The sequence below is a fragment of the Macaca fascicularis genome, chromosome X, assembly GCF_037993035.2.
Source record: "Macaca fascicularis isolate 582-1 chromosome X, T2T-MFA8v1.1".
Classification (NCBI taxonomy): Eukaryota; Metazoa; Chordata; class Mammalia; order Primates; family Cercopithecidae; genus Macaca; species Macaca fascicularis.
The window spans coordinates 9701244-9725794 of record NC_088395.1 but is presented as its reverse complement, the minus strand read 5'-3'; the positions used below and the strand labels follow the sequence as shown (position 1 = coordinate 9725794).

General features: G+C 45.3%; 1 protein-coding gene across 1 annotated transcript in view; it reads right to left on the bottom strand.

Annotated features, from left to right (window-relative positions):
- Window positions 1–23890, bottom strand: part of WWC3 (WWC family member 3) — a 129298-nt gene extending 105408 nt beyond the window's left edge. The window contains exon 1 of the mRNA XM_045383708.2: window positions 23283–23890. Coding sequence (XP_045239643.2) covers window positions 23283–23566 — 284 coding nt within the window. The 5' untranslated portion in view covers window positions 23567–23890. The remainder of the gene's footprint in view (window positions 1–23282) is intronic.
- Window positions 23891–24551: the final 661 nt, after the last annotated feature.

Genomic DNA, 24551 nt, shown 5'->3' with positions numbered 1-24551 from the left:
TCTGTATCCTTTATCGTACTTTTTTTTACTCACGCAATAAAGTGGAGGAATGTGTCTCCCTGAGCTTTGTAAGCAATCCTCACAAATTAATCAAAACCAAGGAGGGGGTCGTGGAGATCCTGATTCATAGCTGGTCAGTCAGAAGCAGGAGTGACCATCTACTACTTGCGACTGGCATTTGAAGTGGGTGGCAGTCTTGTGGAACTTACCCTGTGGGATCTGACTCTAACTCTAGGTAGATGGTATCAGAAGTGAGTTAAATTAGAGGATGCCAGTTGGTATTCACTGGAGAATTGCTTGGTGTGTGAGGAAAACGCCCACATATCTTGGTGACTTGGGGTGAAGCCTTTATTGTTTGTTTTTTCCTATACTGTAAACAGGAACCATATATGGAGGGCACATGATGAGTAATTTTCACCAGCATCTGTTTTTCAAACTAGGAATTCCACCTTGAATGATGAAAGTATCTTCAGAACTGTCATCAAATAATTACTCATCCACCCAGCTGTGGAAGACTGGGCACTGCCACTTGTCAAGTGTAGGAAAAGCTCTGAGAAACAGGACAACTGAGGGCAATCCCTGACAGCATAAAGTCTGGCAGAGAAGAGAGAAAAGAAAAATGCCAGCCAAATACATAAACCAAGTACGTTTCACCGTGATGTGCTTCTGCATGGAGTAAACAGTAACATGCAACAATTACACCAGAGCCAGCCTCCCCTTTTTTGGAGGGAGGTGATGGTTTTGAAATAGTAATCAATCTTTAAAACTGGTATACAGAGCATGTGCTAATGTATGACATGTATGGCTGACGAAGAGACTGAAACAGATTTTCCTTTGCCTTCTTCTCTGTAACACTGAATATGATGTACATAAGATAATCCTATAGAAAATGCATAGCAAAAACAATATGTTTTGCTATAAAAAAAAAAAAAAAAAAAAAAAAAAAAAAAAAAGCTTTTGCCCCTGACCTGGAATTTAACAAAACACATGCATTTATACGGAACTGAAGCCCTTTGAAACACTCTTTTTCTTCTCTTTTCCCACATATCAATATCTGGTCTCAGGAATCCCCATGCTCTTCCCAACATTTGTGCATAAGTAACTCATTTTAGACAGCAGGAGACAAGGGTGGGGAAAGGGGGGTCCAGGTTGTGGACTGGTGCAGAAGGTGACAGGAAGGAAGAGCGACTCACATGGAATACGGTAGGCTCTCCAGCCCCTATGGACTCAGAAGCAACAAGGGAACCACTAGGGTGGATCTCAGATCCATGGATGGGGTTTCCTCATAAGAGACTCCTGTGGGGCAGAAAACCCTGGGAACCCTCTCTCTCCTACCCCCATGCTCAGCTTCCTATCAGATGGAGAACTTTTTTCATTAGAAAGCTCCACCAACAGTCCCGGAACCATCCCACTTTCTCAGTTTTGAGCCCAGCTCTCAGCCATCCTTTGGAATTAAGGGTACTTTGGGTAGGGGCAAAGCAGGCCGAAGATATTGTTCTTCATGGAAGAAAACCTCAATGTGCCACATTGACATGATTAAAGGGACGTTTCAAACAAGTACTGAGAGTGCTCTCCTGACCAGATGAGTCCCCACAAAACTAAGCATTGCACCGCTCAAGGGCTTACACATGAATGTCAGGGTGCCCTTCAGGTGGACAAAGTGTCACCTCCTGAGAGATCTGACAACATGACAAGTCTTGATGGCACCTCAAGGGGTTGGACCACCCTGTCACACGAACCATCAGGACAAAGGGCAGCCTACTGCACATTTCACAAATGCTCTGCAAGGGCATTCCGGGAATGGGGAGCAGGAAGCTGATGGCAACTGATTCTCTACAGAGTCACTGGATTCTCTTCTTCTTTTTTCTTTTTTCAAAATTTCCCTTTGAACATAGGATTCTCTTTTTGATGTCACCTGTTCAGTCAGGTCACCAGTTACCTTAACAACTGCTTTGCCATGTATTAGTTTTATGTTTGTTCCCTTTGGGGTGGAGATATATTATCAGAATCACCTGAGTGGCTTGATTGACAGGGGCTGTGTTTAAGAAAGCTTCCCAGGTGTGTTGTAAGAACCCCCAAGGAATGAATCGCTGGTCCCGTTCTTGAGCCTGGTTGCTAATGGAACCCACTGGGAGCAGTTTTCAAACAAGGATGCCACTTGAAATTCATTTATGTGCCGGGCATGGTGGCTCACACCTGTAATCCCAGCACTTTGGGAGGCTGAGGCGGGCAGATCACCAGGTCAGGAGATCGAGACCATCCTGGCTAACATGGTGAAACCCCGTCTCTACTAAAAATGCAAAAAATTAGCCAGGCGTGGTGGCAGGCGCCTGTAGTCCCAGCTACTCAGGAGGCTGAGGCAGGAGAATGGTGTGAACCCGGGAGGCGGAGCTTGAAGTGAGCCCAGATAGCGCCACTGCACTCCAGCCTGGGCGACAGAGTGAGACTCCATCTCAAAAAAAAATAATAATAAGTTCATTTATGTGATAAGTATCTAGTCATGTTCTCATCACATTTATATATTCTAGTCTGAATATGTAAAGAACTCTTAAAACTCAAAAACAAAATGATGAACTAATTTTCAAATGGGCATGAGACTTGAATAGATATTTTTCTAAATAAAAAGATACACAAATGGTCAACAGTACATAAACAGATGCCCAACCCAATGTCATCAGTCATTGGGAAATGCACATTAAAACCACAATGATATGCCACTTCACACCTACTAGGTTAGCCATTTTTTAAAAAGCCAAACCAGGAAAAAAAAAAAAAAAAACACGCAAAATAACAAGTGTTGGCAAAGACACGGAAAAGTTGGAACCCTCCTATATTTTTGCCAGTGGGAAAGTAAAACAGTGCAGCCACGGCCAGGCGTGGTGGCTCACACCTGTGATCCCAGCACTTTGGGAGGCTGAGGGGGGCGGATCACGAGGTCAGGAGATCGAGACCATTCTGGCTAATGCCTGTACTAAAAATACAAAAAATTAGCCAGGTGTGGTGGCGGGCGCCTGTAGTCCCAGCTACTCAGGAGGCTGAGGCAGGAGAATGGCATGAACCCGGGAGGCAGAGCTTGCAGTGAGCCGAGATCATGCCATTGCACTCCAGCCTGTGTGACAGAGCGAGACTCCGTCTCAAAAAAACAACAACAACAAAACAACAACAAAAAAAAACAAGTGCAGCCACTGTAGAAAACAGCCTGGCAGTTCCTCAGAAATTTACACATAGAATTACCATATGACCCAGCAATCCCACGCCTAGGTATATACCCTAAAAAACTGATTACTTCTACCTATATTTCATAGTAGCACTTGACAATAGCCAAAAGGAGGGAAACAACCTAAATGCCCACCAACTGAAGAACAGATAAACAAAATGTAAATGTAGCCTAGCCATACAATGAAATATTACTTGGCCATAAAATGGAATGAAATTTAGCCAGGAGTGGTGGCATGGAACTGTAGTCTCAGCTACTCAGGAGGCTGAGGCGGGAAGATTGCTTGAGCCTGGGAGGTCAAGGCTGCAGTGAACTGTGATTTACACCACTGTGCTCCAGCCTGGGTGACAGAGTGAGACTCTCTCTCAAAAAAAAAAAAAAAAAAAAAAAGGAATGAAATATTTTTGACATGTTACAATACAACAATGGATGAATCTTGAAAACATTGTGCTAAGTGAAAGAAGCCACAGAAGGGCATATATTCTATGATTCTATTAATATGAATTGTTTAATAAAACAATGTCTCGCCACCTCTGATCACTATTATTAGTGCCTGATTTCTGAAATGCCTGTAAGAACAGAACTCTCTACAATAAACAGAACTGGAACATCATAGGCTTGAAGCCACAGGTATCATTTCTATCTTGAGATCGATCTTGCTCCTCAGATTTCCCGCATGAATAGGCAAATCCATAAAGACAGAAAGTAGAATGGTGACTGCCTGAGGCTGGGGATAAGGAGAAATGGGCAGCGACGGCTTAATGGGTACACAGTCTTCTTTTGGGGTGATGAAAATGTCTTGGAACTAGATAAAGGTAGTGGTTGCACAACACTGTAACAATACCAAATGCCACTGAATTGTACACTTTAAAATAGTTAAGTGTTTAATGTTTAATTTTATATTCCTTTTTTTTTTTTTTTTTTTTTTGGAGACAGGGTATCTGACTCTGTCGCCCAGGCTGGAGTGCAGTGGCGAGATCGTGGCTCACTATAACCTCCGCCTCCCAGGTTCAAACGATTCTCCCACCTCAGCCTCCCAAGTAGCTGGGACTACAGGTGCGTGTCACCAAGCCCGGCTAATTTTTGTATTTTTTAGTAGAGATGGGGTTTCACCATGTTTAATTTTATGTCATGTTAATTTTACCTCGATTTTTTAAATGGAGGAAAGATGGATATCGGGGCTTCCTGGGCCCTGCTGATCAGAACCTCCTAGGATGGCACAAATACAAATATATAGCTCACAGGTTCATCTAACATGCAGCTAGGATTGAAAAGCACCAGGTTAGGATACTGTATACATGCACACACAACCTTCAATATAAAAGTGGGGGCCGGGTACAGTGACTCATGCCTGTAATCCCACACTTTGGGAGGCCGAGGCAGGCAGATCACTTGAGGCCAGGAGTTCAAGACTTGCCTGGCCAACACAGTGAAACGCCATCTCTACTAAAAATACAAAAAATTAGCTGGGTGTGGTAGCACACGCCTGTAATTCCAAGTACTCAGGAGGCTGGGGCATGAGAATCGCTGGAACCTGGGAGCCAAGGTTGCAGTGAGCCAAGATCGTGCCACTGTACCCCAGCCTGGGTGACACAGCCAGACTCTGTCTCAAATATATATATCTCATATGTTTATCATATACATCATATATCATATATGATAAAATATGATATATATGATAAATATATATGATATATGATAAATATATGATATATATAAGAACTGTGGCCAACACCTCAGGGTTTCACCTGATGCTACACTCATCATGGATAAAGAGTATAACATTTCTGCCTGCTCGCTCTTCCTAGAAAAGAAAATGTGCTTAAAACAATCTAAGTAGATGTGCAACATTCAGAAAATGAAGGTAATGGCTACGTCGCAGATATGAGGCACTCAAAAGCAACATAACCAGAACAGTGAGTGGATTCATAATCATGTCCCCAGAATGATGAACATAGTTTAGTCTGCATAGTCTTCAAACAAACCAGAGAGTGGTGGTCACAAATCAGCGGACCACTGTGTGCTCATTATGAACACCAAATAAGGGCAAATATGAATGGGCTCTTAGGAGTACCAACAAGACCAGATGGGCAGGTAAACTTCAGTTGGAGCCATGGGCAGCTCAACAAAAGAAAGAACAATCTAACTTGGAGCTGGCTACCATCTGTGGTTAGAGATGTTATTCAGCAGGAAGGACCCAGCCACATGACTGCGGATGGGCCAACGCTTTTTATTTGTGTGGGAAATCTGAGGAGTAAGACTGACCTCAAAATAGAAATGATGCCTGTGGCTTCAAGCCTATGATGTTCCGATTCTTTTCACTGTCCAGAGTTCTTATAGGCATTTCAGAAATCAGGTGTGAGTAACAGTGGTCAGAGATGGCAAGACATTGTTTTATTAAACAACTCCACTGGAGTAGAGGTAGTTACTATGAAGGATCCCTGTACATACAATTCATGTGCTCATTTATAAACAAACTATGCTGCAATTGACACCTTTTCCCAGCACCTTCTTTTTCTTGCTTCTTAAGAGTTCTTACTTTGATCCCATCTTTTGATCCCAGTAAGCATAAGACCTAATTAGTAACAGATTGATGGCCTAACAGGCATACTTCTGTTTCACCTTTACTTTCACAGCAAGTCATGGGAGGAAAAAAAGAACTGAAGAACACATCGGTTTCTTTAAAACCCATTCATTAATACGAGAACTATAACTTTAATGTAGGGCTGTCTTTTTGGTGAGAAAAAAACCCAACCACTTCTTACACCTCCCAGCTTTGCAAACATTACCGGCCAACCACTTCACAAAACCAATTCCAGTAACTCCTGTGCTTGAGGTACCATTATGTCATTGGTTTGCTTCATAGAAAATGCCCTGATTTTCATTTATTTATGTAGTTTGGAACAAGCCAACATACTCACTTTCTTTAACTCTGGGTGGAGAGGTAAAGCAACCCAACACCAGCTAGACATAAAAAAAGACTATGGAGAAGAGAGGAAAGACCCAGAGACGTGCTTGCTTTTTCTGCTACACAATCGATACTGAAGAGCTCCCAAGGAATCCAAGCTGTCTGTGAACTTCCTGTGGGTTTGGAGAGCATTCTTCCACAAACTAATCACACGGGTCACAGAGGTGAAAGAAACAGCTTAGCTTTGGCTCCCCACCACCTGGTTGGGATTAATCTACATGGTTTTATAACTCCAAAAATGAGACAAAAGTAGCATTTGTGCTTGAAGTCAAATGCTAGGGTGTTATTTTCACTGATGCAGAAAAGGGATGACCACTCCAACAGATAGATGAGAGAAGGGCTACTAACCATTACTAAATAAATGGGAAGAAGGTGATATGTTTCTCTACTTTACATAACAAGAGAAAAACTGGCCCACCTTAAGAAAATGCAGACTTTGGATTCCATCAAATATTTACTGAGCTGGCACTAGGTTTAGAGCTGAGACACTGACAATGACTCAGGAAAAACAAGTATTTTATCAGTCATGTGTTTACGTAAAACTTCAATGTCATCTATCTTTTAAAAGGAGCTGAGTGGCAAATAGCACAACAAAGAGAATTCTCTCTATTAGTAATTCTAAAGCATAATAAGGACATGTGTTCCTTTTTAAAAATTGAAAGTAAGTCTATCTAAAGCCTTGAGGTAAAACTGAGGGCCGGGAGTTGTTCAAACAGGAATTATTGGTTCTGGCCACTGCAGTTGCATTTAAAATGCAAGAGCTACTCTGTCCGCCTGTAACTAACTACATGTGAATGCAAGAAGCTATTCTTGGTAATCCTTGACATTTTTGTCAGTATGCCACGTCCATGGTGACATTTTGGAGGTTTATGATATGCGTTCAGTGGGGTGGTTTTCAGTGCCTTGGCTTTTAATATTGAGAATAACAAGGTGACAATCTTGGGTTAACCTAGCCAGGTCAATCACAGAATGATGTATCTGGAATGCCTTTTGAATCAGTATTATCTACAGCAAACCAAACAGTGTCACAGTGCTCCTGAAGAAAATGTACAATGTTCCCCTGGGGGAAAAATGTTAAAAGTACTGTAGAGTTGGCCACCATGGACTTCAGCCCTACCATTTTAGATCCAAACCACCCCAGCCATTAGAAAGCAAACAATCACCCACTTCTTTTTTTTAAATAACAAAATATCAGTTTCTAAACACAAGAACTTAAAGCATTACACACGCATTCCAAAAGCACATATGAATATTCTTTGAGACAGGGTCTCGCTCTGTCGTCCAGGCTGGAGTGCAGTGGCACGATCTCGGCTCACTACAACCTCTGCCTCCCGGGTTCAAGCGATTCTCCTGCCTCAGCCTCCCAAGTAGCTGGGATTACAGGTGTGCACCACCATATCCAGCTAATTTTTGTATTTTTAGTAGAGACGGGGTTTCACCATGTTGGCCAGGCTGGTCTCGAACTCCTGATTTCAGGTGATCCACCTGCCTCAGCCTCCGAAAGTGCTGGGATTACAGGCATGAGCCACCGTGCCTGGCCAAAGATGCTGTCTTTTAGGACACAGTCTCACCGCTAAAATAACAGGCATACCATGCATGCACTGCACAGTACTTCCTGTTCCACAGAATTCCTTACAGCCCCAGCAGCAAAGCTGAGAAGCAATCTGGGAAAAAACCCAGCTCCTCTGCTGATCCACACATGACAGCCTTGATTATCCACTTTGGCAGAACCCTTTACTCCTCAAGCCAGCAAGGATTCTGAGGGAGGGTCTCAGGAGCTGGGGTGAAGCAGCCTCAAACTCTTGGGTCAAGTGATCCTCCCACCTCAGCCTCCCGAGTAGGTGGGACTACAGGTATGTGCCATCACACCCAGTTAATTTTTAATTTTTTGTAGAATAGGGTCTCCCTATGTACCCCAGGCTGGTCTCAAATTCCTGGGCTCAAGCAATCCTCCCGCTTCAGCCTCCCAAAGTGCTGGGATTACAGGCATGAGCCACGACACCTAGCCGACTTCTATTCTTAACATCTGTCCAGTATTAAGTGACTGCTAGTTATGGAACAAAGTCTAATCATATAATATGAATTTTTTTAACTCTCTAGCATCACTGAATGCTACAATTTCCAAGTTCCAGAATACTATGACGTTACATCTAGAAACCAGTAATTCTATACATACTCAGAGTATTTTCAGATTTGTGGCCAAGCTAATGCAACAATAATGAAAGTGTGTGACACAAAAGCATTGGCTGTACATTGCTGTACATTGCATTGCTTGCTGATGAGGATATGTTCGGAGAAACACATTGTCAGCCAATGCTGTCACCGTACAAACATCACACAGTGGGCTTATACAAACCTAGTTGGCACAGCCTACTACACACCTAGGCTATGCAGTAGAGTCTAGTGCTCCTAGGATACAAATCTGTACTGAATACTATAGGCAATACAGTAACACAATGGTATTTGTGTCTAAACATAGCTAAACATAAAAAAGGTACAGTAAAAATATGGCATCATAATGTTAAGGAACGACCACTGTATATGCAGTCCATCATTTCAGTGCAAGACTGTATTAACATGGTAAACGAGAATGACATCAGCCAGGCACGGTGGCTCACTCCTGTAATTCCAGCACTTTGGGAGGCCGAGGTGCACAGATCAAGAGGTCAGGAGTTCGAGACCAGCCTGGCCAACATGGTGAAACCCCGTCTCTACTAAAGATACAAAAAATTAGCCAGGTATGGTGGCATGCGCCTGTAATCCCAGCTACTTGGGAGGCTGAGGCAGGAGAATCGCTTGAACCCGGGAGGCAGAGGTTGCAGTGAGCTAAGATCACACCATTGCACTCCAGCCTGGGTGACAGGGCGAGACTCGGTCTCAAAAAAAAAAAAAAAAAAAAAGAATGCCATCAATCATGGGGTGGTAAACAGAGCATGGGTCAATTCCTCCAGCCTGCCTCCTGTCTTTGTAAATAAAGTTTTATTGGAACACAGCCAGGCCTGTTTGTTTCTGAATTGTCTATGGCTGCTTCTGCACTACAGCAGCAGAGTCGAGCAGTTGCAACAGAATCTTCCTGGCCTTCATTAACAAGTCCTATGGGCTTAAAAAAAAAAAAGAGAGAGAAAGAGACAGAGAATTCTATGGCTTTCAAAGCCTGAGATATTTACTATCTGGCCCTTGACAGAAAAATCTCAATGGCTCTGCTCTAATCTGTTATCTCTCTTTAGTAACATTTCACTTCCAGCAACTTCGCTTCCCCAGTCACAAAATCATGAGAATGCAAAGAACAGTTGCTCAGCGAGGAAAAACAGTTATCATAAATTCTGAGCCCTTGTCTTTATACTGCTGAGCCTCCAGTGCTACTCAACTACAAGGAAAATAAGGAGGCAACTCAGAAGCAGAAATGGAATCATGGAGAGAGGGAATTTTTAATTTTATTATTATTATTATTATTATTATTATTATTATTATTATTATTCGAGACAGGGTGTCACTCTGTTGCCCAGGCTAGAGTGCAATGGTGCAATCTTGGCTCACTGGAGCCACTGCCTCCCAAACTCCAGCGCTCCTCCCACCTCAGCCTCCCAAGTAGCTGGGTCTTCAGGCACATGCTCAGCTATTGTCTGTATTTTTTGTAGAGACAGGGTTTTGCCACGTTGCCCAGGCTGGTCTCAAACTCCTGGGCTCAAGTGATCCACCCGCCTCGGCCTCCCAAAGTGCTGGGACTACAGGCATGGGCCACTGCACCCAGCTAAGGGAGGGAATTTTGATAAGCAGAAGACTAAAGATGCTGAGGTGTCCCAAAGCTGAAGGAGTATGTAATATGACCACAAGGACAAAGAACATGTGAGTGCCTGTTCTGCAGCAGACACTCGCCTAAGATCTTTGCCTAATCTTATTGAGTCTTCATAACAACCCAGAGGGCAAATGCTTTTTCCCCATTTTATGGAAGAGGAAACTGAGGCTCAGAGACCCCAAATAACCTGCCTTAGGAGACACAGCAAATGGCAGTCCCGAGTCGGACTCAAAGCTATCCATGTCTGAAATCAGGGCTACCCACACCTAGGTAGTCCCTGCAGTTAGTGGTACAGTAAGTAGTAAGTCCTCACTAATGTTTTCAATAGATCCATGGAAACTATAACTTTAAGCAAAACAACACATAAGGAAACCAATTTGACCACAGGCTAATTGGTATTAACTAGAGTTAAGTTCCTACAACCTATTTCTCGTCACAAAAACATCACCAAACTTCTAAATAAAGACCCCTAAACACTTGTAATGTTAAACATTGAAATAAACGTGTGAAACAAAAGAATGTTAATATTTAAAGGCCAAGTATCAATTGGTCATTTATCCACAAAATTCACTTGACTCCAAATACTGCCAGGTAACCAGATATCACTTCAACTTTATAAAACAAATAGTGGTACTAATGAGTCATCCTATTAGATAAATGCCTCAATGAAAAAGTTAGTTGCCTTAGTGAAAACCCCACTATATTTTTAATTTAGTAATGATTACTAGGTTATTACATGGTGGTATCCTCCCCTTACAGTTGGCAAGACTCTTGGGCAATGTTAACATGTGGCTTCTTGGCAAGTTTCCCTAGCAATTGTATGGACATTTCGAGAAGCCCAAAAAAAGCTTTTTGCATGGTTAGAGGCTGCCAAGTCTAATCTATATAGTCTGGTTTCTCCAACTACCAAATCAAGGTAACTACCTGAATTTAAAAACAGATTTGCTTTAAAAATTGTTTGTAAATGCCCAGGCGTGGTGGCTCACATCTGCAAACCCAGCACTTTGGGAGGCCGAGGCAGGCAGATCATTTGAGGTCCGGAGTTCGAGACGAGCCTGCTCAACATGGTGAAACTCCATATCTACTAAAAATACAAAAATTAGCCAGGCATGGTGGCATGCACCTGCAGTTCCAGCAACTCGGGAGGCTGAGGCAGAAGAATTGCTTGAACTTGGGAGGCAGAAGTTGCAGTGAGCCAAGACCACGCCACTGCACTCCTGCCTGGGTGACAGAGTGAGACACTGTCTAAAAACAACCAAACAAACAAAACAATGTTTGTAAACTATTGAGGTATAACCTGCATACGATAAACTCTCCCATTTTACATGTAAGATTCAATGTTTTTTATAAATTTACTGACTTATGCAACACACAATCCAATTTCAGTACATTTCCATCACCCCAATGACATCTTGTGTGCCCATCTGCAGTAACCACCTTTTCCACCCCCAGCCCCAGGCAACCACTAATCCACTTTCGATCTCCATGGATTTGCCTTCTCTGGTCACTCTGCAAAAATCAAATCATGTAATTATATTATGTCCACATCTGCTTCTTTCACTTAGTATCACATTTTTGAGGTTCATCCACAGCTCCCCTTTTCACGTGAAACCTATCTAGTGCTTGTGTATCCAGTGGCTGCACACCACAGTTTAAAGCTGGGTTGGGTATGAAGAAGGGGAAGAAGTGGAGAAAGCATGGAAGGTTCTCCCTCAATCACTGTTGAATTAATCCTTTATGATATACCTAGGCTAGTGATGGTGAATATGTGAGCGTGCATTCATTCAACAATACAGAGTGAGTGCATGGCAGACATCTCTGGGGTGTCTGCTCATTTCAAACCAAGCCTCCATTATTCTGGGAACCACAGCTGGGCTTCCAGAGAGCTCTAATCCTCCTGAAAGCATATGCAAGCCTCTGTGTGCTGGCGCCTTTTTCTGAACACAGAATCCCTACCTTGTGTCAGATTTCCCAGGGTCCATGATTCCAAAATCCTTTAGAATCCCTGCATTCTACTGTGGAGCCTTGGAGCAAGTCTAACAAGGCTGTCAACTGCACAAAAGAACACTCACCAAACAAAGATGAAGGACAAACTTAGAAATATTAGGTTGAACCATACAAATATCAAGAGTTTAATAGTTCTAAAAAACCACTGGAACTGAAAAAGAACATTACTAGAAAAACTGGTAAAATTCAAATGTCTAGAGTTCAGTTAATAGTAATGTTATCAAGGCTGGATTCTTAGGTTTGATAAAGAAATATCACCACAGAATATACTATGGTGATATTAGATGTTAACAACAAGGAAACCATCTAATCTTTGCAACTTTTCTGTAACTCTAAAATATTCCAAAATAAAAATATATTAAAACAAATTAACAAAATTTGGGTTTTATTCATTCCATGCCTAGAACTATCTCCTAAGGCAAACATGAAAAACAGAACTACAGAGGAAATAACTGCACATAGGTACCATTATAATTTTAGTACTTATATAACCATAAATATCAGGGTGAAAAAGACAGGAATATTTATTAAGTGAGGGGATAGCAGCTCAGTGGCAGCCTAAACCTCCGATCTTATGCCAATCATGAAAACTACGGGGCGGCAAGGAACAGAAAATACATGAGTAAGAATGCCTTAGCTGGCTGCAAATAACAGAAATTCTAATTCGACTGGCTTTAAAGGATAAGGAGATGCTGTTATCATATTTCACATAAGAAAATGTACTAAGGGCAGACAGCTACCAAAGCTTAATTCATCCATCCACCCACCTCATCAAAGATACAGACTTTACACTCCACCACCCTCAGCTTCTCAGCCAGCTCCCTTCTAGTTTTGGGGGAATCAGTGTGGCTGCCCACCTCCAGGTTTCCATGGAGACAGAGCATCAATCAGCAGGAGTTCCTTCCACGTAGGTCTGTGGGGACAAGGAGCCTTCTCCCCAACCATGCCTGTCTCATACCTCCCCTCACAACTCATTGCCTGGGTCTGAGTCATGTGCTCCTGCCTCAGCCAATTGCAGGCCCAGATGCTGTATGATTGGCTTAGAGCAATCTCAGGCACTGTTGATATTAGGGGCTGGATCATTCATTGCTGTGGTGGGGTCTATCCTGTGCATTGTAGGATGTTCAGCACCATCCTTGACCTCTACCCACTGGATGCCAGCAGAACCTATCCCCAGGTGTAACAGTCAAAAAAATCCCTCCAAATGTTTCCGAATGCCCTGGGTGTAGGGGGAAGGAAGAGGGAATCCTCCTCAGTTGAGACCCACTGGCTTAGGGCAATCAGGTCACCCCAATAAAATAGGTGCTCTGACAGCTTACAAGGAGGGACTGCTCTTGAGAACATCAGAATAGTGTACATGAGGAAAACTCAGTGAAATGCAACAATACAAAACGATCACTACAAATCAATAAAACCTGTCTCTACATACATAATTACATTCAGCAAACATTTATTGAGGGTCTACTATATGCTAAGTACTATATAGACAAAACACAATAAAATCTAAATGAGATTATTTAAATTTATTTTTAAACTATAAATAACTAGATCTCTGCTTGGTTCCTTCATTCTCAATCTCTTTTTCACTTTTTATTTTGGAATAATTACAGATTCATAGGAAGTCGTAAGAAATATACAGGGAGGTCTCTGTGAAATGTCTGGAATAAGCAAATCTATAGAGATGAAAAAGCAGATTAGCAGTTGCCAGGGGCTGGGGGTATGGGGGCTGACTGCTAATGAACACGGGGTTTCTTCATGGAGTATTCAGAACTACATAGGGGTGACGGTTGCACAATCTGGTGAATATAACAAAACCCACTAAATTGTACACTTTTATTTATTTTTATTTTTTGATTTTATTTTTTTGAGATGGAGTTTCACTCTGTTGCCTAGGCTGGAGTGCAGTGGTGTGACCTCAGCTCACTGCAGCCTCCGTCTCCCAGGTTCAAGTGATTCTCCTGCCCCAGGCTTCTGAGTAGCTGGGGTTACAGGTGCCCACCACCACGCCCAGCTAATTTTTCTTATATTTTTTTTAGTAGGGACAGGGTTTCACCATGTTGGCCAGGCTAGTTTCAAACTCCTGACCTCAAGTGATCCGCCCACCTCGGCCTCCCAAAGTGCTAGGATTACAGGCAAGAGCCACCGTGCCCAAGGTAAATTTTATAGTATGTGGATTATATCTCAATTTTTTTTAATGGAAATAGTTTTTAGGGCAAATCCAGTTGACCCCATACTCCAAGGCCTCCCCCATGCTGGGGACAGGCACCTGTCCACAGGACAGAGCTCTAAGTGGCAGAAAGAACACGTCTCTTGCAGTGACTATGTGGTCTCCTGGCCCAGCTCCAGGCCGCCTGGAAACACCACACCCAAGCCAGTAGATGCCCTCTTTCCTACAGCACGGAGCCTCGTGCGGAGGAGCTGCTTGGGGCACCTCCGCCTGCCTCAAAGATCTACCCACTGCCACTGTGTGGCTGGTGACCCCAGGCTTGGTGCAGCCATCTCCCCCGTTCATTCTTAACATCAACATCCCCACCTCCTCCCCATGCTCTCTCTCAGTCCCTTCAGTTTTAAAGAAATGAAAAGAGAACCCTCCAGATGAAAAATGCTGGAGATCCCACAGCTCCATAAGCGGCCTTTCAAGATGTCCTTGCCTGCATCTGTAGAATTTCTGAGCAAAGGCAGAAGCACTCCACTTCTCTCACCCCTCCTTCCTCCACAGAAGGGAGAACCGAAGGAGGGGTGAGTGAATGGCTCGGAGCATCTTAGGCAGCCTGATCACTCCCTCCACACACAAACGCACACACACATACACACACACATTCGAAAGGCCAGGCCAGCTCTCCGGGTTGCTGCAGAACACAAGTGTGAACAGATAGATGCATTTTCTTCTGTTCCACTGCATATATGTATACTCTTGACAGTAAATACCTATCAATTGAGAGTATTCTAAGAATTGAAGAATACACTCATAGTAATACATGTTCCCAGTTTCATATACTGGTTCAGGGTTTTTCATATAAATATGTTTGAAATTTGTTCATGGAAACACAGAAATCAGGTCTCTGTTGCACAGTATCTCAGGAACTGATAACAGGCTTGAAACAAATTCAGCCGCTAAAGATGAAGCATTGTAACCAGGTGGATAGAGGTAGCTCAGCAGTTCTCAGCCAAGGGATATTGCCCGCCCTGGGGGCCATTTGGCAATGTCTAGGGACATTTTCGAGACAGCTGAGGGTGGGGAGTTTGCTACTAATATCTAGATCTAGTGGGGACAGACCAGGGATGCTGCTAAACATCCTATGCTACGTATGACAGCCCTAACAACAAGGAATTACCCCACCACCAGGGTTACTTTAGACCAGAGTTGAGAAACCTTGGTCTAAAGTAACACGTTCAGGATTGCTTGAGCCCAGGAGTTGGAGGCTGCAGTGAGCTATAATCATGCCACTGCACTGCACAGCCTGGGCAACGGAGCAAGACCATGTCTCCAAAACTAAAATAAAACAAAAATAACACTTTCTTGGTTTGGACACCTTTTAGGACATTGCCCATCAGCAATACAGTAACTTGAACAGCTCAACATGTTTCTCTATGTAACCGAGTTACTGAACACACAAAACCACCACCACCAATGAATGCTTCTGAGTGGGGTTAATAGAAGGATTTTCGGTTGGCCCCAGTGAGTCCTGGCTCCTCCTTAGGTGCTAGTAAGATTCCTCTGCTGCCCTCCTGATTTCACCTGCCTTCGTTCAAGCATTAGTGAAATCCTCTGCACCGTGTTTCCTTCACAATGTCTCTGACACAATCCTTGCCTTTTCTAGCCCAAGTGCCCCTGATTGCTCTAATTCAGGCCTGTGACCACCTGAGAAAACCTCCAATAGTTTCCAACTGGCTTCTTCTCTCAGCAAGCCTACCTCTCCCCACCCCCATATTTGGCTAGCTCATCAACTATGTTTTTGGTACAGCACATCTGATGCGAATCCCAATGTGAGTGATTCTCCATGCTTGCACAAGAAACGAGGACCCTCTGGGGGTATCATGAGAAGCCAGGGAGAGGAAAAAAGGTGTAAAATGCTTCGCACAGTAGCTGCCTAAGCATGTAATAAATGCCAGCTGCTGTGTTTGTTATATAGACACCAAGATGACCAGATGCTTCCATTCTCACTAAGATAACAATGCACGTGGGGGTGTTAGCTTCCTACCGATGCTGTAACAAATTGCCACAAACCGAGTGGCTTAAAACAATACAAATTTATTACCTTACAGTTCTGGAGGACAGAAGTCCAAAATCAGTTTCACTCGGCAAAAATCAAGGTGTCAGCAGGTCTGCGTTCCATCTGCAGGCTCTAGGGAACAGTCCATTTCCTTGTCTTTTCCAGCTTCTAGAAACTGCCTGCATTCCTTGGCTCATGGCCACTTGACTCCAACCTCTGCTTCCGTTATTACATCTCCATCTCTGACTCTGACCTCACCCTCCTCCCTCCCTCTAGTAAGGATGCCTATGATGACATCAGGCTCACCTACATAATCCAAGATCATCTCCCTATCTCAAGATCCTTAACTTAATCACATCTGCAAAGTCTCTTTTGCCATGGAAGGTTACTTATTAACAGGCTTCAGGGACTGCAACTTGGACATCTTTGAGGGGCCACTATACCACAGTAAGAATTAAACATCAAACAATAATGAATGCAAGATCAAAATAACTAACGGGTATAGCAAGGTGTAAGGGGCATGCACAGTTACCTAGCCACAGTTACCTAGCCAAGGGACAGTCAAGAACAGGCAGGAGACCTGGCTCAACTCTGAAGTCGAACAGACGCTGACCTCATTGGCTATAGGAAGTGAGGCTACTGAGTTAATCTCCCTTGGCCTCAGTTTTATCACATGATTGCCTATACCTCATGCAGCCGTCATGGGCTCTCGATGAAAACATTCATGCAATTCAACCTGAAAAAGCTGATAAAGGAAAAAAGAAAGAAAACATCCATGCAAAAGCCTAGTGTATTCCACACATGTCCGTCACAATCACAGAGCCAAGGGATCCTGGCAGGGAGAAACATGAAGACAGGAACAGCATGGTGAGGTCTCACGGAAAAGAACACGAGCACAAGGTAAGCCCCACAGCAGCCTGTCTGGTGTTGCCCAAACCCTGGAAGACTGCCTTAGACTCAGAAATTGTGCAACAAACAGTTGTTGAATGAACAAATAAATGAATGAATGAATGAACAGAGGCAGGATGCTTAAAAATCGTGTGGATTGGGCAGCTGGGTGGCGTTCTGGAAAGAGCACCCAAACGGGGGTCAGACGACCCAGTTCAAGTCCCTTGCCCTTCTAACAGCCAGCAGAACATACCCATTGGCTGTGGCTGTCAAGTAGAAAAAGAAATTTGAGTAAGATGATCCTAGCTCTTCCAGCCTCAAAGCTGTGGGACTCTGAGCTACAAGCTCTGGCCTGAGTCTTACCTCCCTTACATGACAGCTCTGGGTCAGTCGAGTTGACTCATTCCCTCATTTATTCCGAACACACCCAGTACTTCCTCAAGGCCAGCACTTTTCTCCTGTTCCCCCTTATCTTGCCCAGATCTTGCTTTTTTTCAAAAAAAGAAAGAAAATCCCACACCAAAAAACCAAGCATCAAACTACAAAGTTAACTTATCATTTCTATGGCTGGTAGTTTCCCTGCATGAGTCTTGTGTGGTTTACATTAGTGGCACACTAATATACTAACTGAATATATTAACTCAGAGTACCTTGACCACTTTATGAAAAGGTATTTAACGGCTGGGCGCAGTGGCTCACGCCTGTAATCCCAGCACTTTGGGAGGCTGAGGCAGATGGACCACCTGAGGTAGGAGTTCAAAACCAGCCTGGCCAACATGGCGAAACCCTGTTTCTACTAAAAACACAAAAACTAGCCAGGTGTGGTGGTACACGCCTGTAATCCCAGCTACTTCGAAGGCTGAGGCAAGAAAACTGCCTGAACCCGAGAGGGGGAGGTTGCAATAAGCCAAGATCGCACCACTGTACTCCAGCCTGGGCAAGAGCGAGACTCCGTCTTAAAAAAAAAAGAAAGAAAAGGTATTTACCGTTGGGCAGAATATATGGGAAGAACACTTTTGCCTCTTTTGTAAAGATTCACTGTCTTTGACAGTTGTGTTTATGTGTGCGTCTTGCAGGGTTGTGTGGGTATTATCCTATTGATGGACTGAGTGGATCATCCTATAGATGATCTTGCTTTTCTACTGCTGGAAAAGCACTAGAACCCCTCACCCAGAAGGATGGGCAAAGACAAAGATAACCCCAGGCTCAAGTGAGCCCATCTTTTCTCTGAAGTGATCATTATCTGAGAAATTGAATCAATCCTGGGATGCCTTGCAACCATTGTTATCTTCACTTCATGTGTCTGTGTGCCACCTCCCAGACCAGCTTGGTCTCCACATACTGTCCCTGCACACAAAAGGCCAAGAATCTCCACAAATATTTCTTCACTTTATTAGATTTAAACGGGGATAACTGAACTCAGTAGAATTTAACTTTGCTTTTATTCCATCAGATACGTTTTATTGAATTTCTGGGAAAGACAAACACCACTAGCAAAAGGACCTGGAATGGAAGTCAAGAAGCCTACTGTAGGCTCACCAGATGACCATGAACATGCTGCTGACCCATGGTCTCCTAAAGTAGAACCTAACTAGAGATGGTGATACGCGTTATTTCCACTTCCCAAATCAGAGTAAAAGGAAGAAGAAGGAAACTTGAAGATTTCCAAACATCCAGGAGCTATTTTTGGAAATGAATTACTTTTCCTTTCACTTTTCTTTGATAAATAAATAAATAAATAAATAAATAAATGGAAGGAAAGGAAAAGAAAGATGTTAGACCAAAAAATAAGGGTTGATGATCTAAATGGAAGCAAGAGACGCTTCTTAGAGGGACTGACCCCTTACAGCCTTAAAAACAAGATGCTCCCCCATGTTCATACAAACACTATCTATATAACCTTAAAAAAAGAAAAAAGGAGAAATCACTACCTGTTTATCAGAAAGCTCAACCAGGACAGTTTGTATAATCCAGAAATAGACTCTGCAGGATAAATATAGCAAACCTCCTATTAGTTAATACTGAATAACTAAATAAAGGTTCCAAGGTAGCAATGATGTTATTTGGCTGTTAAATGGGGATCCAACCTAGCAAATTCCAGAGCTATGGATTGTTTTCCCCTTAAAGCAAAAGAGTCTTCAGAAGACTTGTAAGATACCACAGAATTCCTCCATGAAGCACAGGTCAAATCCCATCTGGTGAGCAAATGGGTCCCCAAAAGCTTATGCCATGACATGATCTTGCTCTTCCGCCATCAGCATGATTATTTACACTTTGATCTCAAATGTGGTATCATCCACCACACTTAAGCTGCCCAGAGCTGGCATTTCCAGTACCATACAACTCCACCTGAGCTACAGGAAATGGAACATGAGGTTTCAACCACTCAGTCCATCTATAGGATAATACCCAAACAACTCTGCAAGACACACACGTAAACACAACTGTCATAGACAGTGAAACTTTACCAAGGGGGCAAAAACGCTCTTCCCATATTTTCTGCCCAATGGTAAATACCTTTTCTTAAAGTGGTTAAGGTACTCTGAGTTAATATATTCAGTTAATATATAAGTGTGCCACTAATGTAAACCACACAAGACTCATGTAAGGAAACTACCAGCCATAGAAATAAGTTAACTTTGTAGTTTGTTTTTTTGTTTTTTTGGTGTGGGGTTTTGTTTTGTTTTGTTTTTTGAGACAAGGTCTCACTGTCACCCAGGCTGGAGTGCAGTGGCACCACCACGGCTCACTGCAGCCTGGATCTCCCCAGCTCAAGCAATCCTCCCAGTTTGGCCTCCTAAGTAGCTGGGACTACAGGCACATGCTACCCTGCCCACGTAATTATTTCATTTGTTTGTAGAGACAGAGTCTCCCTATGTTGCCCAGGTTCATCTTGAACTCCTGGACTCAAGCAATCTTGCCACCTGGGCCTCCCAAAGTGCTGGGATTATAGGCATGAACCACCACGCCTGGCCTAACTTTGCAGTTTTTAACCAAGTTTTTGGGTATGATTCCCAGTAAACCATGAAAATTATACGCACAGTATCAATCTATAGAAACAGTGAATTTAAACTGAAGGTAGGTTTTTTTGTTTGTTTGTTTTTTGAGACAGAGTCTCACTCTGTTACCCAGGCTGAAGTGCATTGGCGCGATCTCGGCTCACTGCAACCTCCCCCTCCGGGGTTCAAGTGATTCTGCTGCCTCAGCCTCCCAAGTAGCTAAGACTACAGGCGCACACCACTACACCCGGCTAATTTTTGTGTTTTTAGTAAAGACAGGGTTTCACCATGTTGGCCAGGCTGGTCTTGAACTGACCTCAAGTGATCCACCCACCTCGGCCACCCAAAGTGCTGGGATTACAGGCATGAGCAACCACGCCCAGCCAACCGAAGGTAGGCTTATAATTAAACTAAAAAATTGTTTTTAAAATATTGAGATTTTGTATACATCTGTATCCACATCTGTAAAGATGTCTCCTTATATCTTCATTGTAACTTTAAAAAGCAGAGTTACAGTAAATTCACGGACATGCTCTGAGCTGGCACTATCAAATGTTAAACACAACACTGAATGGAATGACTATAAAACTCGAGAAGAGATTTTGTTTACAGCCCTTGGACCATATTTTATGCTATACAGTTTTTACCAAAGTTTATATGAAATGATGTTTAAAGTCAACAATTTTCACTTAACCTACTACATTCATTTATTCCACCACAATTTCATTTTCTTAAAAAGAAAAAAAAAGCTATTATTTATTTGCCTTTCTCCTGTCAGGTCTCTATGTGGAAGCTGTTTGGTGAAAGTCCTCATATTTCTTGAATACCATTTTCCTGTGTGTGACTCAAATGCAACTCAAAAAGGGTTTTAACTGTCAGATGCACATGGAGAAAACATTGCCCTCTGACATACAGTTCTTCCCATATAATAAAAGTTAATTACAACTTTAAAGGATAACCCGCCACCTATAAAACTCAGCCAGGTTCTGTTTTGAAAGAGGAAGAAGAATGACTATTACAGCCTTCAGCCGACTCCACTTAAATGTTTGTGGCTTGCTGAACATTCCATACATATTTCGGGCAAGGTATTATGGGAGCTGAAGTTCAAGCTGTCCCCTGCTGAATTTTCACTCACTATAAAAACAACATCTCATAAAAGTACACACATGTTTTTACTTTACAAAAAAAAAAAGGTAAAATATCCACTTTTGTTCACTCAATTGACACTTTGAGCATTAGAACGGAGATTTTTAAAAAAACCTATAAGTTATTGTCTGAAAAGTAACAAATCAATTTCTGAAAAAAAAGGAATATAGGAAATGTGTCTGAAATACATGGAAAACAAGATTCTCCAAGCTGATTTTTGTATGGTCCATTCACGTTTGTCACAGGTTACACCATTAAAAAGAAAATCCTCACATTGATATCTTTCAGCATAAATCTCCACTCCAATATAACCACAACTGTTTTATATTACTCTCGGAAAGTGAGCCTTAGCCTTTTCTAAGCAAAACACTATTTTAATTAGTTCATTTTCCAGTTGTTTGGGTTTTTAACATACATACGGTATAAAAGGGCACTGCATTCCAAGCAGTTCTACCAATTCCAGAACCATCCAAGGGCTGATCAAACAGCTGGGGTTCTAGCCTTTGGTTAAAATTATAACATGATCTCACCTGATTTTCAAAATAACTAGGCATCTTTTTAACCCATAAAATTGTACTAGAATTGATATAGGTTTCTGAGCCTAGAGGTTTGCAATATTCAGCGAGAATGTTAGGGAACCACGATCTTTTTGTTTTGCTTTCTTTTGTTTTCCCCTGCTTGAACTCAGAGAAATCTTCAAACAATTCAGCAGCTTCTCTCCTCAAAAGTTTATTTTCAGACGCCAGTGCCATGCAGGTAGGAGGAAGCAGGCACAATGTCACTACACTGGGCCTCTGTAAGTCTTCAAATCACTGGGAAGCCTGTGGTGTTTCCTTTTTGGCACTCAGGCCCTGGAAGAAGAGTTGCTCTAGAGAGGACAAGACATCAGATAACCTGCGGAAACACTTCATGTCCACAGAATTCCCAATTCCACACAAAATACGTCTCTGTAAAAGCAGTTGAACAACTGAAACCCATAGACAATCGAGCGAAAAGTTAAGGAAAAGCTTCATTACATGAAATTAATTAAATGAAATCTGGTAGTGCTTTCAGAAGAGTCAGTTTTTACTTGATTGGGTTTTTATACGTGAATAAGACAGCTTTGTACTCCATGCATATCTTTCACAAAAAGGAAACTTAAAATACAACTCTTGTTTTTCGTTTATTCCAAAAGCATATGGAACTAATCATATTGCATTCTGGCTGCAGTACAGAAGGCTATTTCAAACAGTTTTAACTCACGAGTTTTAAGGCGCTAAAGAGCAACTAGAGTTTGGGAACAGACTTCTCCAACTCCAAAAGGGTTGGGAATCCCTCAAGGACCCGTCTGGCATCAGGTTTTGGATGGAAACTAGCCTGAACCCGCCAGACAGGGAACCCGCACACCCCAAAGCTGGGGCGCACGTTTGTGATCCAAGGTGACAGCTCATCTCGCCACCGCGGGGCTGGGGACACCTGCAGAACCAGGGCCGGGGCAGTGGGCCGCAGACGCCCGGGACCGGGATGGGCGAGGCTGCCGCAGAGAAAGGAAAAGAGGGCCATCTGTCAGCCCCAGGAGAGGAAATTCCAGGCGCCCAGTTCCCAGGCGCCGGACAGCGGGTGACGTGAGGGAACCGAATGAGAGGGTCCGCCCAGCGGCGAGGGACCGGTAGGCGGCCGGCCTTGGCGCTCAGAGGACTCGAGGCCTGGAGAAGGGGCACCTCCATTCTTGGTCAGAGCCCTGGGAGTCGGGGTATTGCGAGGGCGGATCCTCTCCCGGACCCCGGGAACCAAACATCTTCACCCAGCCCAGAGGGCCTCCTAGTGTCTCCGATCCTCTCCCTGGGCCCAAGGCATAGGGGCGCCTCGATCGTAGCCTGGACCGGAGCACTCCAGGGAGTCCCCTGGTTCCGGGGATGGAGGCGCTCCGAGCTCTGCCCGGACCCGGGGGCTCTCGGCGGCCCCGAGCTGGGCGGGGCGTGTCCCCAGCGCATCCGCGGTGGCGCCGGCCGGCGGCCCGGGTCGTAGCGCCCGCGCCGGGTCTGGCGCCCCCAGCCGGCCCGCTTACCGGTCGCGGGGGTCGATCCACGACGTCTGGCGCGTGTTGTGGTCAATGTAAAAGACGCGGCCGTCGTAGTCTCGCGCCTCCTCCCAGCCGGCGGGCAGCGGCAGCTCCGCGCTCTCCCGGGCCCGCGGCTGCTGCGCGGAGGGAGCGGGGGGCGTGGGGACCGCGGCGGGGGGCGCCGGCGGCGGCGGCGGTTCCCGCTGGGGCTGCGCGGACGGCGGCGGCTCCCGCGGGGCCTCGCGCGGCTGTCCCCGCCGTCGCCGCCGGCCGCCGCTCAGCCAAGGCATGACGGCGCGGGCCCCGCCGCCGCCCGGCCGCCCCGCGCGCGCCGCCTCCTCCGCCAGCACTAAGGCCCGGCGCCCGGGGCGCGGGGGCGGCCGCGGGGAGCCGCCCGCCGCTCCCGGCGCATCCTCTGCCCGGCGCCCGTGCACCGGCGTCCGCCCGCCCGCCCTAGCGAGCCGCTGCCCGCGCCGCCCACTCCGTTCGGGTAGCCCAGGTGGCCGCCGCACGCGAAGTCACAGCCCGGGAGCCGCCGCCGCAGCTGCCGCCGCTGCCGGCCGCCTCTCCGTTCCCGCGGCGCGCCCGGCCATCTTCGTTCCTCGGCGCGGCCCGGGCGAGCAGAGGCGGGGCGTTCGCAGGCCCCGCCTCCGGCCGTCCCGCCCAGTTCTCACCCAGCCCCGCGGCTCCTCCCACGCCGGCTGCTCCTCCCGAATCTCCCACGGAGGCTCCCCCTCCTCCCGCCGCCTCTGCTTCTCCACCCACTCCCGCTGCTCCGCCTCCCCCAGCCCCGCGTCCTCCCTGGCTCTCCGTCGCCGGCTGCTCCGCCTCCAGCCTCCCTCGGGATCCTCCTCGACGCTCTGCTCCTCGACCCCACCCCACCCCCCACCCCTCTGCCTGCTCCTCCCCCTCCGCCGTCCTCCCCCTCCGCGCGCTCCTCCCTCTCTCCCTCCCGCTCCACCACCTTCCTCCGGCCTCGGGAAACCGCATGGAGGCCAGGATGGGCGCCGCCGCGTCAGTCCGCCCCCGGGCCCCCGCGTAGAGGAAGGCGGGCGGAGAGGACGACGCCCTACCCCGACTGCGGGCGCGGCCTGCCTGGGGTGACTCCTCGGGCGCAAACACTTCCCGAGAGAGCGGGCAGTCCCCTCCCTTCACCTGCTCCCGGGCTCTGGCTGTCTGGGGAGACCCTCTGTGCACTTTGGGGGAGGCTGCGCCCTCGGTCTCCCACACAACCCGTCTGGTCCCGCGAAGGTGGGAAAAGCCCGTGAAGGCGGG